The sequence below is a fragment of the Microcebus murinus genome, chromosome 5 (genome assembly GCF_040939455.1).
Source record: "Microcebus murinus isolate Inina chromosome 5, M.murinus_Inina_mat1.0, whole genome shotgun sequence".
Taxonomy (NCBI): Eukaryota; Metazoa; Chordata; class Mammalia; order Primates; family Cheirogaleidae; genus Microcebus; species Microcebus murinus.
The window spans coordinates 15,444,876-15,461,129 of record NC_134108.1 but is presented as its reverse complement, the minus strand read 5'-3'; the positions used below and the strand labels follow the sequence as shown (position 1 = coordinate 15,461,129).

Sequence of the window (16,254 nt, the reverse complement as noted above, 5' to 3'; positions counted from 1 at the left end):
CGTGCAGTACAGAGAAGTTCCCTTCCTGACCCCTTGAGAGCGAGCTGTCACGCTGACCCCTCCCCATCTTGAGTGATGTCACCTGAGCCCTGGGCTTTACTGTGTTTCCCTGCACAGCAGGACACGCTCCTGCCAACCACAGGACCATCACCCAAACAGATTCCCACCCAGACGTCTCTGCCATCTCTGCTCAGAGCTGCTCAAGTTTCACCAGTTGTCCTAATAATGCCTTTCCCAGCCAAGCATCTGATGCATTTAGGTATTTCCTGTCCTCTTGTTTAGCTGGGGATACAGGTTGTGATGTTTTATTTGCCCCATTTGTTGATCTGTTTTTGAATGTATATGGAAAAATCTGGATTTATGTGGCAATTGTTATTGTGTGCCAATCAGACGTCCTCATTAAAATATTTGGAAGATTTAACATCTTTTTTTTTTTTTTTTTTTTTTTTTTGAGACAGAGTCTCGCTTTGTTGCCCAGACTAGAGTGAGTGCCTTGGCGTCAGCCTAGCTCACAGCAACCTCAAACTCCTGGGCTCGAGTGACCCTTCTGCCTCAGCCTCCCGGGTAGCTGGGACTACAGGCATGCGCCACCATGCCCGGCTAATTTTTTATATATATATCAATTGGCCAATTAATTTCTTTCTATTTATAGTAGAGACGGGGTCTCGCTCTTGCTCAGGCTGGTTTTGAACTCCTGACCTTGAGCAATCCACCCGCCTCAGCCTCCCAAGAGCTAGGATTACAGGCATGAGCCACAGCACCCAGCCTGATTTAACATCTTTTATCTGGCATTTTGGTTGTTTTATTTTTAGTGGTTCAGATTTTCTAAGTGGACATAGAAAAAGAAATCTTTCTCCAACATTGAAAAATATATTATATCTTAGTTGCATATTTTATTGCTAGATTTTTGTTATGGCATTGAATGCCACAGGAAACAACCAGATGTCTCTATGGTTTTTGGAGCATGTTTGAAAGCCTGGAAGTAACTCTGGGATTGTTCTGTAGCGGGACGAGCATAGTGTCCACTGCACTGGCTGTCGTCATATTATATGTCAGAGGATCTCTTCAATACAAACTCCTTCCAACAATGAAGAGATCTCTAATAGTGCATTTCCTGTCCACTATTTGGTTACACAGATTTAAAAATGTGTTAGTATGATGGGTGTGTAAGGTGTACACTACTCTTCTCCTATTTTGTGTTATGTTCATATCTGGGATATGTTGACATACACATTTCACGGGCTTCTTCACCATCTGTGAACTCTTGATGGCATTCGCTTATATCTTAGGAGGATTAGCTATATCCTAATTTCCTTGAAGGAGTTCTTTATATATTCTGCATACTGATATCTGTGCATGGGGGAATAAAATAACTTTTCAAGATAAGCCCTGCTCTGTAGTGAGGACTGACGTCCACTGGGAGCAGGTGCAGTTAGGGCTGAGGACAAGGGAAGTCATGCTGAGGGGGGACCGTGTGGGGCAAACCCAGAAAACATCACAGTCCCTAAGCACAGAACATGCATTTGCGTCCAGGGTGTGAGGACAGGTGTGAGACCTGCAGGCAGATTGCTGGGAGTTTCCACAGGAAGTCTCTTGGGGTCACTAGGTTTCTTACTGCCTGACATGGAGGACATGAAATTCCATTTACTCTCTACTGGGGTATAAAACAAAATCCCAAAGTCACTAAGATTTGTGGAAAGTTGAGATCTTTATTCAAATATCAGTACAGTACAATTGCTAAATGAAGCAATCTTCAATATGATTTTTCTTAAGAAATTCTTTAATATTTTTATATATTTGAGAATATTATGGGGATACAAATATTTTGGTCTGTTCACATCCTCTGCTCACTTTTTAATGAGGTTGTTTGATTTTTTTCTTGACAATTCGCTTGAGTTCTTTATCGATTCTAGTTATTAGCCCCTTATCATATGTATAGCATGCAAATATTTTCTCCCATTCTGTACATTATCTGTTTGCTTTAAAGATTGTTTCCTCGACTGTGTACAAGCTTTTTAATGTGATCAGGTCCCATTCATTTCTTATTGTTGTGATTGCTTTTGGAGTCTTCTTCATAAATTCTTTGCCTAGGCTGATGTCTATAAGAGTTTTTCTAACATTATCTTCTAATTCTTATAGTTTTATGCTTTAGTTTTATGTCTATTGTCCATCGTAACTTGATTGTTGTGTGAGGTGGGAGGTTTGCATCCTGTTTCAGTCTTCTACATGTGGCTATCCAATTTCCCAGCACCATTTATCGATTAGGGATTCTTTTTCCCAGTGTATGTTTTTGTCTACCTTGACAAACATCAGAGGGCTATATAGGAATAGTTATCAAGTATTCAAGTTGAAGCAGTAATAAAAAATCTTCCACAAAACAAAACAAAACAAAACAAAAAAAACCCACAAACCAGTCCTTGACTGGATGGTTTCACACCTGAATTTTACTAGACCTACAAAGGACTGGTGCTAATCTGCAGAAATTTTTTCATAACATCAAGAAGGAAGGACCCCTCCTCAACATGTTCTATGAAGCCAACATCAGGTTGATACCAAAGTGAGGTAAGGACTCAATGAAAAAGAAAATTACAGACCCATATCCCTCACCAATATAGATGCAAACATGCTAAATAAAATCCACCAAATGGAATTCAGCTGCTCATCAAAAGAATAATCCATCACGACCAGGTGGGCTCTACCCAGAGGTGCAGGGATTGTTTGACATATGCAAATCTATAAATGTGATTCATCACACAAATAGATGTAAAAACAAAGACCATATGACCCTCTCAATAGACAAAGAAAAACCATTTGACAAAACTCAGGACCCTTTCATGATGAGAACACTTAACAAAATAGCTTTCACGGGAGCACTGCCTTTCAGGTGTTCCCTGATTCTGACTTCATCCTTTATAATTGTCCCTACAGTCGAGTGACTGAAGTCCAATGCTTTGCTAGTGAATGATTGCTTAATTATTTCTTTCATTTCTACCGTAATCACCTGTGTCTTCACCACAGGCTCACCTGGACTCGCAGGGGACGTTCGCTCTGGAGACCTGGTCATAAGGGCAAACACAGACTCACAGGATGGAATACAAGGCTAACATGAAAGTGACACTGGGCAGAAACAGATGATGAGACCAGCCCAGAGCGTGAAGATGCTGGGACAACACCTCACCACGCCGTGCGGGTCTGTTTATGTTTGGCCGAAGAAATGAGTTTCTGAGTTATTAACTTATTTATTAAATTATAAACTGTCCTCGTGAGGAGCCTTGGGAGTCTGCTGGTTAGTATGGAATGATGTAAGTCGAGTCATCTGTAACAGAGGGACAGCCTGTGCCTGCTGTCCACAACCAAAGTGTGAGCACAAAAGTGCTGTCGTTGACATTTCATTTTTAGCCAGTGAGAACTTTAAGTGCAAAAATTCCATTACTTAGCACCAAGAGAAACTGGCTGATACATTAAGAAAAAGTGCAAAAGGATCATGACAGAGGGATATAGGCCCTGAGATGTGGAAAGTGCAGTCCATCATACACTCTGGACTTGTAGAGGCTGGAACTCCTGGAGGTCTGGACAGCAGCAGCAAGTGCTGGACAGGCAACAGCCAGAGGGGGGGTGGGAACCAGGCCACATTCTCAGGGGCTTGGCAGGAGCGGCTTCGACCTTCAGAAAAGACACAAGTGTTGGTTTAGGAGCCTGAGGAGACCCTGGGCCAGTTCTGCTGGGCTATCACTCCTCAGTTACTCCCCCTGCAGAGGGGACCTGTCCCTAAGGGACACGTTTTTCTAACTACCCCAAGGCCTGGCACCTGCAGCCCGTACCTACCTCCGCCCCCCTTTCCAATCACAGATCAGCGCAGGCCTCGCCACAGACTGTGTGTCTGGGGACTGAGGCTGCTGAGGGATGGTCCGCGCCCCGCTCGGTGCCTCCTCCCTCTCATGGGCTCTCCAGCCCCGGGGTCTGTCCACAGGGAGGGCCTGGCTCCATGGCGCCCTGGCCTCGGGAGGGGCTATAGGCAAACATCCTTCTCTCCCCTTCTCTCAGCCTCTCCTCACCCTGGGAACGTCGCCCACAACCCTGAATGTGAGTGTCCCCATCCATCCCTGGTCCAGCTCAGCTGTGACCCTGGGACTCCAGCCACAGCTCAGCCCACCTGTCCTCAGAGTCAATTCTGCTCATCCTCTGGCTCAGGGTCTGGAGTGTGCAGGAGGCTGGGTGTCAGGGACACAGCCCAGGACCCAGCTGGAACCCCAGGGTCTGGGGGGAGTGGCCTGTTCTCAACCTCGACCTGGACACTCTCTGCTCTCAACCTTCCAGCTTAGCTGCTGTGTCCCCAGCCACGATCCATGGAGTGCAGCCCTGAAATCCAGCCTCTGGAATTGGGAGTGTCAAGGCCATTGCATTTCCTCTTCCTGGGGATTAGATCCAGTTCCCCTGTTCTCTTCCTTGTAAATAAAGCCTATTTTCCTGTGATACATCACCTGGAGCCACCAAGGTGCTGCCCGTGCCCGTGGTCCTGCCATCTGCTCGCCACCCAGCATGGCTATAGGACACACAGCCTGCTCTGAAAATCCCCTGACGCTGCTGCTCCCCTCCAGTGTCCAGACCCCCCAAGCCTTGGTGTGGGCCCTCCCTCCCCGCTGGCTTGTGACAATGACAACTCATCAGAACTAAGGTCTGGGTGACCCAGTGTACTACTGTCAAGGGGCAGGAGGTCTTGCTTCCCTCCCCCTCATTCTAGGAAGAGAAAATTCCAAAAAAGAGGAGAACTAGGGCCTACTGGGAGTCCCTTCCCCGTCCTCTCACCTCGCCACCTGCCCTGCTCCCCTCCCAAATCTAACAACAGCAGCTGTCACTTTACATACTTATTGCAGATGACCAGAAAGCAGATGGAGATCACAACGAAGTAGGATATGGATGTCATGATGACTCTTATCTTGTTTTGTCTTGTGCCTCGGGCCTCAGTGGATTGTACTGAAATGGAAACAGGAGAGTGACAGCCCCGGTCCAGTCCCCACATCTGAGGAGAAGCCTTAGTTGCTGCTACCCCAAGTCCTCCTGCCACCGAGACATCTGCACCCTCTGCTGTGTGGCAGCTGCCGGGACAGGTACTGAGCTAGCAGGGCAGACAGTGATGTGTCCTGTCCTCAGGGAGCTCCCACGCAAGGGGACCACACAACCCATCCCTACTGCCCTGGCCGAACAGGCGGTGATGGCTGAGGGTGGGGTAGGGGAGGGTCTCTGGAGCTGGCATTTGAGGAGGTTTTGAAGGATTTCCACAAACAGACCAGGTGAGAGGAAAGGAGAAGTGGTTCTAGCAGGAGGGAACAGTCAGGCCTAAGTCTGGAAACATCATGATGCCCACAGTTTGGAGGCTATTTAGAAAATCACAATAAATGGACCAAAAGTATGTGCAGTGAGGAAGAGATGTCAGGAGGTGAGAGGAGAAAGGAGGGTGGTGACCAGACTAATGTCATTATCCACCCAAGAAAAACCCAACATGAGTGGATCATTTTTGCACGCACATACTCTCTCTCACACCCACACATACACTTTTTCTCACATGCTTGCATAAATAGATCTGAACTTCAGAGAGCTACCATATTTACTTTCATTGAGGATCAATAAGTCTTCAAACTCTCTCTTTAAGTCTTTTATGGAGATGGTCGCATTCCTGTCATTCTTCCACATCTTTCTTTGACTGACTGCATCGTGAACCAGTGAGCATGATCTGTTCATGAATTCATTTTTTTTGAACATCCGTTCATCACAGATTGACTGAAAGGGTCTCCTGATGTGTCCATTGGCTTCACGGTAACAAGGTGTCCTGACCTCCAGGGTGACAGGATCTGTTCCCATGGGAAAGAGATCAGCTTTGGTCATGACAAATCCTGTGCCTCCACCCTATTCCCTTCCTATCCCCTGGCCCTGCTCTCTTGGACCTGTAGGGTCAAACATCCCTCCCCACTATGTTTTTCAATAAGAAAGCAACAAATGCCTGTAACTGCCCCAGAATCTGCTCTTTGCTGCCCTGGGCCCTTTTAAACTTACCTCTGGTTGTGTGTTTCTCCACTGGAAGCTGAAGAATTTCCTGTATGAGGTTCTCTATCAGGTCTCTCTCTGTTTCTATCCATTTTACCCAGGCCTTTGTGCCATTTATTCCCTTTTCTGGGGGACTGAGGGTTTTGACAATCGTGTTGCTGCAGTCCACGTGGCGTTGAACCTCACACTTCTCTGGTGTAAGTGTGTAGTTAAGAATGCTGGTGAAGTTATTACAAGAAACATGAGTTTCTGTAATGGAGAAAGGCAGTGAGGGCTGGGTGAGGATAAACGGACCCCAGATACTGTCCCCCTATTGTGAAAGGAAGAGACTCTCTGAAGGACTAGGTGGCCAAGCCAGGATTCCCCTTCCTGGGTTGTCATGTCCACCAGATCAGGGACACTGCTTGTCCCTTGTATAAGGAGAAGGAGGGGGAGGTCTGTGCCTGGCAAGGAAGCACATGTGCCCAGACATGTCCCAGCTGCCCTCTGCCCACACGGGTCCGCACATGGCCTCGCAGGGAGGTGCCCGCCTGCGGTGGGAGCAGAGGCCTGGGTGCCAGAGCACCTTCAGCAGCAGCCCACGTGGGTGCGGGAGGGAGAGTGGAGGGGCTGCCCTGGGCATGCTGGGCAGGCAGGGCGGGGTGAGGGTGGGGTGCAGGTCACATACGGGGAGTTCACTGTCATGGGTCACGGGCTTTAACACGTTGGCAAAGCCCTGGTGTGATGCTCATCTGCTATGAGAATGCGTTCCTTGAACCTTGGACACAGGTATGGTGCACACGGCATGACATAGAAAATGAAGGCCTTGTGGTGGGCGGTGGAGGAGGGGATCCAAAGGCTCAGGGCAGTGCACGTGCTGAGTGGCTGAAGCGTGGAACCCAGAACGATGACCACGGCACTGTGGTGGGTAGGACAGCCCGCAGCACCCTTGCCTACCAAGCACAGAAAGAATGCACGGCACGAAGGGCCCCGGCCTTGGGAAGGAGTTCGGTGGTGCCTGTTGCTGAGGCAGGGTTGGCGCTAGGAGACGCTGCTCCTGAAATGGCTCCCAGTAGCAATGGGCTTGAAAATCTTGACATAATTTCAGTGAGGCACTGCACTTTCAGAACCAAGGAGGGCAGAGTGACAGACTTGATTAGAGAGCAACAGAGGGCTATACCCACAAGTATATGCCATGGGGTGCAAGAGGCAGAACAGATGGCAGCCAACCCAGATACTGCCGGATTTACATGGTCACAACAAATGCTAAACACAGAATGGATGCTCAGGACGCTGAAGGCAGCACCTTAGGGAGAAACTGGGCTCCCGTGCCCAGTTTTCAGAACTGAGCCACTTCTCAGGCCTAGAACCCATGACAGGAGAGACCAGGGTTCCAGGAGGGCTCCTACAGCCCCCCAATAAGAGCAGTGGTTCCTTCAGCCTCCCCACAGAGCCATGTGGACCTTCCCTCTGGTAGCTGCACACCGGGAAACAGAAACACCCAGACCTTCCTACTGGACAGTGTGTGCTGACCTCCTGCCCAGGGACTGAGGCACCATCCTGCCCCTGTTACTGATGAGGCACATCTGGGGCAAGGTAATGAATGGACACCTGTCCCCAGTCAGGCTCAGAAGGGGAACCTGGGTTCATAGATTCACTCAGTGTACATTTCACATTTCCTGAGTTTGCTCCAAGGATGGACAGACCTTGTAGTTAATATAGTATCTATCTTAGGCTTTGCAGGCCATATGATGTCTCCTCCAACTACTGAACTCTGCACTTGTAGCTTGAAAACAGCCTTAGACAATATGTGAATAAATGAGTGTGGCTGGACCTGTCACTAGGGCCATGTGTACAAGGATATTCCGAGATCCTAGAGGCACATGTGGTTGGAAGAGGGGCTTTGTAGAGTTCACGGCAATTCCTAATTGGGCAAGCACAACATGGACTCCTAGTGCACAGTAGCAAGGCCCTCCCACTTGAAGCAGGGAAATGCCACCACTGAAAGTGGCTACAATATGGCTGGGCCCTGGTAGACATGGGAACTCCAGCCATGGGATACCAGTGTCCACAAAGCCTCGGAGCTGCCCATCACAGAATGGGCTCCTCACCCACCAGGTCACTCGGGAGATAGGCTCCGCAGTGACAAGACACAGGTGATCCTCCTGGGATTGGCAGGAGCGGGGCCAGAGGGAATAAAGAACCTGCACCAGCAGGTGTCGCGATGCCCAGGACACCACACTGTCCCAGCACCTCCTCAGGGGTCACACCTGTGGCTGCAGGGAGTGTGGCTTATCCCATGTGGACCAGGCGGCCACAGCAAAGATGGGAGCAGCAGGTCCCAAACCACAGGACCCTCACTCCCACCTCATCCACCCCACCCAGAAGCCTCAGGCAGGGAAGGAACCGCTTCTCACTCTTCACCTTGAGCAGACACACAACACCCTGGGGATGGGACACCCATCCCTGCGACACTATGAATATCCTGATCTAGGGTCAGCAAACTAATGCACTGGCTACATCTGGTTCCCCAATATTTGCAAGTTCTCTTTGCCTGCTTTTGCTCTACAGAGGGACTGCACTTGACACAGAGAAAGAACCAACAGCTGCAGAGAGGGAAGCGTCCAGTCCCTTCCCTCTGTGGAAAACCTCTGCTGCCTCCTGTGTAAGTAGCGACTACTGCACTATTGCGTGTGATCCTGTCGCCCCAGCAGGCAGAATAGGTCGGTGAGGGACCCCAGGGCAGACGTGGGTGTCTCTGCTTACCAGCGTCCCCAGAGTCATACTGGGGGAATGACCTTCTTCCCATCCCTCCTACTTTAGGTCTGTGGGCAGGTTGGCATGTTTGCTGGGTGTCCCTGGGCAAGGGGGACAAGGTGCCAGTTGGTGGAGGTGTTAGGGCCCCTTCATGGATGGGGAGGGGAGGGAAGCCTGTGGGGGGACAGGGGGCTGGGGTGGGGAGTGAAAGGACGTGGCCTGTGCTTTGGCTAAATGAGTGGGGAGGGTGGGGAGGGAAGTGTCTGGGAGCCCCTGCCCTGCAGGTGATATCCTGGGGCAAAGCACAGCAGGAAGTTCAAGGGCACAGAGCCTGAGGTGCTGGAGGGTTAGTGTGGGGGATTTTGTGAGAGCAGAGCAGGGCCTGTGGTTGTCCCAGAGGTGTCTGTGGTCCTGTGCCTGATGGATCACCCCCTACTCTCGCCCCTGGTCCGGACCACACCTCTGTCACTGTCCAAGGCAGCTGCAGCTTCCGGAGGGCGGGGACGGGTTGGGCAGGGGCGCTTCACCTGGGATTCTGGCCTTATCCATACCTCTTGCCCCTCCTGTCCTCCTAGGGTGACATTTTATCCCCTTTCTGACCCTCTCCTAGCTGGCGATGAGAAGCATCATCGCCAGCTGATGGCCGGTTCCGGGCGTGGCCTCTGGAACCGGCCAGAACCAGTGGGAGGGCGCCCGCAGAGCGGACCTGCGGAGCAAGGTGCGCAGTCCTGGAGCGCGTTCCCGGGCTACCAGATACCGGGTCTTCATTTGTGCAAGTCCGTAGCATGGGCAAGGACAGGGTTGAGCTCCTCATCTCATCTGTTTCCATAGCATTTGTCAGTTTCTAATTGTGGACACTGAAGCACAGAAAGGTGTAACAGTTGCACAATATTCAACCAGAATTCCATCCTGGCTTCTGTTTCTAATCATAAAATCTAGAGATCACACCCATGAAATCACCTATGTGCAGATTCTGTTCCTGTCTGTGTCTTGCCCTGAGTCTGGTGGCCAGGTCTGGGTCAAGACTGAGGCTGGAGTGTCCTGCTGTCCACAGAGGCTACACTGCCCTTACCTGGCTATGTTGCCAGGGGCCCTAAAGCCAGCCTTCTGCCTCCCTCCTGTCTCCAGTGACTTGCCTATTTGCCAGGCTCATGGGTGGGAGCTGCCAGGCCTTTCCTAGTGGCCTCCTCCCAGGGAAGAACACTTACATAACGCCATTCTGCGGCGCTGTTTGGCTTCCTTACAGTGTGATGACAAGGTGCCCAGTTAAGATAACCATGATAGAAGAAAGGGACAGTCAAAAGGTGTAGTGCATTTTATCACGTGTCTCAGAAGTCATGCAGTGTCACTTCTGTCCCATTCTATTCATCAAAACATGTTATTAAGCCTGGTCTGTATTCAGGGCAGGGCCTTGAATAGAGGCTCCTGTATTCAAGCCACTAGGCTCCTGCACCCAGCCCCATGGGTGGGAGTCTCTGCTCCAGCACAGATCATAGGGCCACCCAGCTCTGCCGCATTCATGTCTCAGTCTCACCCTCTCTGTCCTGTTGTCCTCACCACATGGAGACTGTGGAGTGGGAGGCTGTAGTCTCCTTTCTTCACTGGATGAGGGAAGGGCTCTGTGCATGGGGACAGGGAGGGCCTCAGGGCTCTGCCCGTCCTCACCCCAGAATATGAGCTCCACAGCTCCAGGGGCCACTGTACCCTCTCCTCCCTCTGGCGTCTGCCCACAGTCCCAGACGTGTCCAGAGTGAATGAGAGGAGGATGTGATGAGGATTCCTCAGCTGTGGATAGGTGGGGTGACACAGTGATGAGATGAGTGTGGACGTAGCTTGTAGCCCCAGATTCAGATGTGTCTGACCACGGATATTTGTGCTCTAAAGTTACACCACAGGTAAGAAGAACAAAGCTCCCTCAGCTCCTGTTCTCCATGGTAATTCAGTCTGTCACATAATTGAGTCTGATCTCTGTATTAGAGCAGATATCCATAAAGGATGAAGGGACACATTGTATTTCTGAAATCTCATGAATTGGCAAGCTACAAATAAACAATCTGCTGTCACACAGTGAAACACTCTTACTGTGGGCACAGGACACACGAGACGGTATTCAATTTAGCCTGGGGAGGTGTGATGTGCTGAGTCAACTTGGAAGGTGCTTTGGAGGAGATGAATATTTAAAATTGGTGAATTTGAGTAAAGCAAATTGCTCCCCATAATACGGTGGGCTGATCTAATCAGCTGACTTATTGAAACCAACTAAAAGATGAGTCTCTCTGAACAAGGAGGAAGTCTCCAGAAGATGCCTCACACTGCACCTGCACCATCCACTCTCCTGGTGCTCTGGCCTCCCGGCCCACACTGCAGAGGTTGGACTTGCCAGCCTCACAGTTATATGAACCCCTCCTTACATTAAATCTCCTTGTTTCTCTCTCTGCCTGTCTGCCTCATCATCCCTTTCTCTATGTACACACACACACACACACACACACACACACACACACACATTTTCTTGCTTCTGTTTCTCTGGAGAACCCTGGCCAATACAGAAAGGTGAGGCAGACTTAATGGGAAGTGACACTTGTGCCCAACTTTAAGCTTGACTGTTTCTTATCTAGTGGAAAAAGGAACACCTGCTAGGAATGCGCTACAACTGAAAGCATGGAGGCACAAAGGTAGGGCCGGGGGCAGGGCAGGAGGGTCACCTTAGTGGACTGGAGAGGAAGAGATATCAAGGACATGAGATGGGACAGGGAGGAGGTGTGGGTAACCACTACGGGACTTATGAGTTCCAGGAAGAAAATCCATCGGAACACTCCTGCCAACCACAGGACCATCACCAAAACAGATTCCCATCCACACATCTCTGCCATCTCTGCTCAGAGCTGCTCAAGTTTCACCAATTATCCTAATAATGCCTTTCCCAGCCAAGCAACGGATGTATTCAGGTATTTCCTATATTCTTGTTTAGCTGGAGATACAGATTGTGGTGTTTAATTTGCCCCAATTGTTGTTCAGTTTCTTTTTGAAAGTGTGTGGAAAGATCTGGATTTATGAGAGTCCTCATTAAAATATTTGGAAGATTTAACACTTTCCATCCAGCATTTTGGGTATTTCATTTCTGGTAGTTCAGACTTTCTAGGCGGACATAGAGAGAGAAACAGAAATCTTTCTCCAACATTGGAAAATATATTGTACGTTAGTTGCGTATTTTATTGCTAGCTTTTTGCTCTGGCATATGGCGCCACAGTAAACAACTGCGTATCTGGCTTTTGGAGTATGTTTGAAGGTCTGGAAGTAACTCTGGGATTGTTTCATAGTGGGACAAGCATATTGTTCACAGCACTGGCTATCATCAGACTGTATGTCAGAGAATGGATTCAATATATACTGCTGCCAAGTGTGAAGGCATCTGTGATAGTCTTTCTATTGTCCAGAATTTGGTTAGACTAATTGAAAACTGTATTAGCATGATATGTGTGTAAGACATACCACTGCCCTTTTATTTTGTGTCATGTTGATTATTTGGGATGTGTTGAAGCACACATTTCACAAGCTTCCTCACCATCTGTGAACTCTTGATAGCATTTGCTTATATCTGGCATAACAGGCAGTGATGGCTGAGGGTGGGTAGGGGAGGGTGTCTGGAGCTGGCATTTGAGGAGGTTTTGAAGGATTTCCACAAACAGACAGGTGAGAGGAAAGGAGAAGTGGTTCTAGCAGGAGGGAAGAGTCAGGCCTAAGTCTGGGAACATCATGATGCCCACAGTTTGGAGGCTATTTAGAAAATCACAATAAATGGACCAAAAGTATGTGCAGTGAGGAAGAGAGGAGGTGAGAGGAGAATGAGGACAGTGACTAGACTAATGTCATTATCCTCCCAAGAAGAACACAGCATGAGTGGATAATTTTTGTTCTCTCTCTCTCTCTCTCTCTCTCTCTCTCTCTCTCTCTCTCTCTCTCTCTCGCTTGGGTAATTAGATCTCAACTCCAAGGAAGCTCCCATGTTTAGTTTTCTCATTTACCTGTTGTCTGGAGCAGCTTTTCCCAATGTGTCAAGAAGTCTGTAAGCAGCATCATGCAGTCTCCTATCAAGATGTTATAGAAGAACTTGGTCACATCCGTGTCATCCTCCCACTTCTCTTTCATGTGTCTGGCTCCAGGATGAGTCAGTGTCCATTTTCTACTCTCTGAGCCAAAGACGAGGAACACCTGTCCATCGAAACCAAACTGCCAGGATCCATTGGTGTGTCCATTGGCCTCACGCTGACAAGACATCCTGACCTCCACGGTGAGAGGCTCTGTCCCCAAGGGAAAGAGATCAGGTCTGGGCTTGACAAGTCCTGTGCATCCACCCTGTTCCCTTCCTGTCTCCCGGCCGTGCTCTCTCTGCCACATCTTGGATTTGTTCCCGGACCCACTGGGTCAGACCAAAATCCCCTCTCCCTTTTTTTTACATAAAGGGAACAAATGCCTGTTACCTACCCCTGTATCTGCTCTCTGCTGCCCTGGGCCTTGTGAACTTACCTCTGGGTGTGTGATTCTCCAGTTGAAAATCAAGCAGTTCCTTTCTGAGTTCCTCCACCACATTGCTCAGTGTTTCCATCTGTTCTTCCCAAGTGTTTTTGCTATTTATTTCCTTCCCCAGCAGGCCACAGGGTTTGAAATTCTTGTTTCCACAGTTACCCTGAAGAAAAGTCTTTCCATCCATTCGCCCTTGAACCTCACACCAGTGTTGGCCAGGTGTGAATTTAGGCGTGATGGTGAAGTCATAGGAAAGAGAGTGAGTTTCTGTAAAGGAGAAAGGCGGGTGAGGGCTGGGTGGGGAGAAATGGACCCCCAGATACTGTCCCCCCTTGTGACAGGAAGAGACTCCCTCTAAAGAGTTGGGTGGCCAAGGCAAGATTCACCCTCGTGGGTTGTCATGTCCACCAGATCAAGGCCACTGCTTGTCCCTTGTTTGAGGAGGAAGAGGGCCTCGGCATTGTGAACAAGCTCGGTGATGCCTGTTGCTGAGGCAGGGTTGGCGCTAGGAGACGCTGCTCCTGAAATGGCCCCCAGTAGCAAAGGGCTTGAAACATGCTGAAATAATTTGAGTGAGGACTGCACTGCCAGAACCAAGGAGGGTGCACTGATAGACTTGATTAGAGAGCCACAGAGGGCTATGCCCGCAGCAATCTGACCTGTCACTGGGGCCATGTGTCCAAGGATATTCCAATATCCTAGAGGCACATTTGGTTGGAAAAGGGACTTTGTGGAGTTCATGGCAATTCCTAATTGGGGAAGCACAACATGGACTCCTACTGCCCAGTAGCAAGGCCCTCCCACTTGTAGCAGGGAAATGCCACCACTTAAAGTGGCTCAGGTATGGCTGGGCCCTAAAGAGATGGGGCCTCTAGCCATGGGATACCAGTGACCACACAACCTCAGAGCTGCTAATCATGGGATGGAATCCTCACCTACCAGGTCACTGGGGAGACAGGCCCAGCAGTGACGATACATAGGTCATACTCCTGGAATTGGCAGGAGCAGGACCAGAGGGAACAAAGAAGCTGTACCAGCAGGTGTTCCCAGGCCAGGACACCACACTGTCCCAGCACCTCCCCAGGGCTCACACCTGTGGCTGCAGGGAGTGTGGCTTGGCCCATGTAGACCAGGCAGCCACAGCAAAGATGGGAGCAGGGGGCCCCAAACCATAGGACGCTCACTCCCACCTCATCCACCTCCCTCAAAAGCCTCACGCAGGGAAGGACCTGCCTCTTACTCTTCACCTTGCAGCTCAGACAGGACACATTGGGATGGGACACCCATCCCTGGGACACTGTGTATATCCTAATCTAGGGTCAGCATAGTAGGAGAGTGGCCGCATCCGGCCCCCACTGTCCGCAGGTTGTCTTTGCCTGCTTTTGCTCTACAGAGGGACTGCACTTGACACAGAGAAAGAACCAACAGCTGCAGAGAGCAAAGCGTCCAGTCCCTTCCCTCTGTGGAAAACCTCTGCTGACTCCTGTGTAAGAGGCGACTATTGCATGTGATCCTGTCGCTCCAGCAGGCAGAATAGGGGGTGAGGGACCCCAGGGCAGACGTGGGTGTCTCTGCTTACCAGCGTCCCCAGAGTCATACTGGGGGAATGACCTCCTTCCCATCCCCCTATCTTAGGTCTGTGGGCAGGTTGGCGTGTTTGCTGGGTGTGTCTGGGCAAGGGGGACAAGGTGCCAGTTGGTGGAGGTGTTAGGGCCCCTTCATGGATGGGGAGGGGAGGGAGGCCTGTGGGGGGACAGGGGGCTGAGGTGGGGAGTGAAAGGACGTGGCCTGTGCTTTGGCTAAATGAGTGGGGAGGGAGGGGAGGGAAGTGTCTGGAGCCCCTGCCCTGCAGGTGATATCCTGGGGCAAAGCACAGCAGGAAGTTCAAGGGCACAGAGCCTGGGGTGCTGGAGGGTTAGTGTGGGGGATTTTGTGAGAGCAGAGCAGGGCCTGTGGTTGTCCCAGGGGTGTCTGTGGTCGTGTCTCTGCAGGATCTTCCCCCACCCTGGCGCCTGGTCCTGACCACATTTGGTCTCAGTCCATGGCAGCTCCACCTTCCCAAAGGGTGATGACGGTTGGGGGCGGGGGCTTCCCCTAGGATTGCTGCCCTCTGCCCCTTCCTTCCTCCTCCTCCTGCCCCTTCCATCCTTTTCCTCCGGCAAGAGACTTTTTTTTGCCTCTTTCTGTCCCTCTGGGTGCCCGTGGTGAGAAGCAGTGGGCGCTGCACCTGGAACCTGCTGGAGGGAGCCCGCGGGGACTTCAGGAGCGCGGCGAGGTCGGGGAGCTCTTTCCCCGCCTTCCAGAGCCGGGTCCCTCATTCGTGCAAGGACTCCCTGTCACTCCCCTTCCGTCCAAGGATCTCCATCGTCTTCCCCTCGTCCCAAGGCCCCCACTACTCACCCCAGTTAGCGCCAAGGAAGCCATTTGTCACCCCCACTTGGATCCCAGCCTCCCGCCACCGCGTTTGCCCTCAGTCGGCTTGGGATCCATCCCCAACTCACCTGCTCGTCCCGCCCAGGCCGAGCCCGGCAGCAGAGGCAGAACCGGCAGCAGAGGCAGAAGTCTGAGGACTGTCAGATTCAACTTGGAGCCCGAGGCCGGTGCCATTGGAGACCCGGGCACTGGAGACCTGGGCAAGAAGAACAGCAGAGACCCCGAAGCAGGAGACCCAGAGGCCGGCAGGCAGTCAGCTGTTTGTAGCCCGAATCCCGGCTGCCAAGTGCAGGCTGTTTAGAGCCGATGGGTGCAGCGGACTCCTGCCTCAAGATCCGCCCACGGGATTCCTGCCTCAAGATCCGCCCACAGGACTTCTGCCTCACTACACAAGTGAGTCACTCTTACTGTCTGTGGGCCCAGGACACACCAAGGAGTGATTGGTTTAGCTTGAGAGGTGTGATGTGACGATTCAACGTGAAAGGTACTTTGGCTGAGAAGAATATTTAAATCGGTGAA

General features: G+C 50.8%; 1 protein-coding gene across 2 annotated transcripts; it reads right to left on the bottom strand.

Moving 5' to 3' along the window:
- Positions 1–1,698: 1,698 nt before the first annotated feature.
- Positions 1,699–16,078, bottom strand: LOC105858054 (uncharacterized). 2 transcript variants are annotated; one of them, XM_076002869.1, is made up of 7 exons: positions 15,804–16,078; positions 13,306–13,569; positions 12,804–13,079; positions 6,052–6,291; positions 5,601–5,849; positions 4,866–4,974; positions 1,699–3,663 (listed from the first exon to the last, which is right to left on the bottom strand). In XM_076002869.1, the coding sequence occupies exons 1-7, from the start codon at positions 15,907–15,909 to the stop codon at positions 3,636–3,638; spliced, it is 1,272 nt and encodes a 423-aa protein (XP_075858984.1). In that variant the 5' UTR covers positions 15,910–16,078; the 3' UTR covers positions 1,699–3,635. The 2 variants fall into 2 exon arrangements, with proteins under 2 accessions (XP_075858984.1, XP_075858985.1); XM_076002870.1 differs by having other exon boundaries at positions 5,610–5,849; positions 15,804–16,077.
- Between the last annotated feature and the right edge of the window lie 176 nt (positions 16,079–16,254).

Excerpts from the sequence above, each read along its gene's own strand:
- LOC105858054 (XM_076002869.1), bottom strand. The coding sequence starts at position 15,909 with ATGGCACCGGCCTCGGGCTCCAAGTTGAATCTGACAGTCCTCAGACTT. Across the intron at positions 6,292-12,803 it reads AAAGCTGCTCCAGACAACAG|AAACTCATGTTTCTTGTAAT; the intron begins GTAAATGAGAAA and ends TCTCCATTACAG. Across the intron at positions 4,975-5,600 it reads CCTCAATGAAAGTAAATATG|TACAATCCACTGAGGCCCGA; the intron begins GTAGCTCTCTGA and ends TTTCCATTTCAG.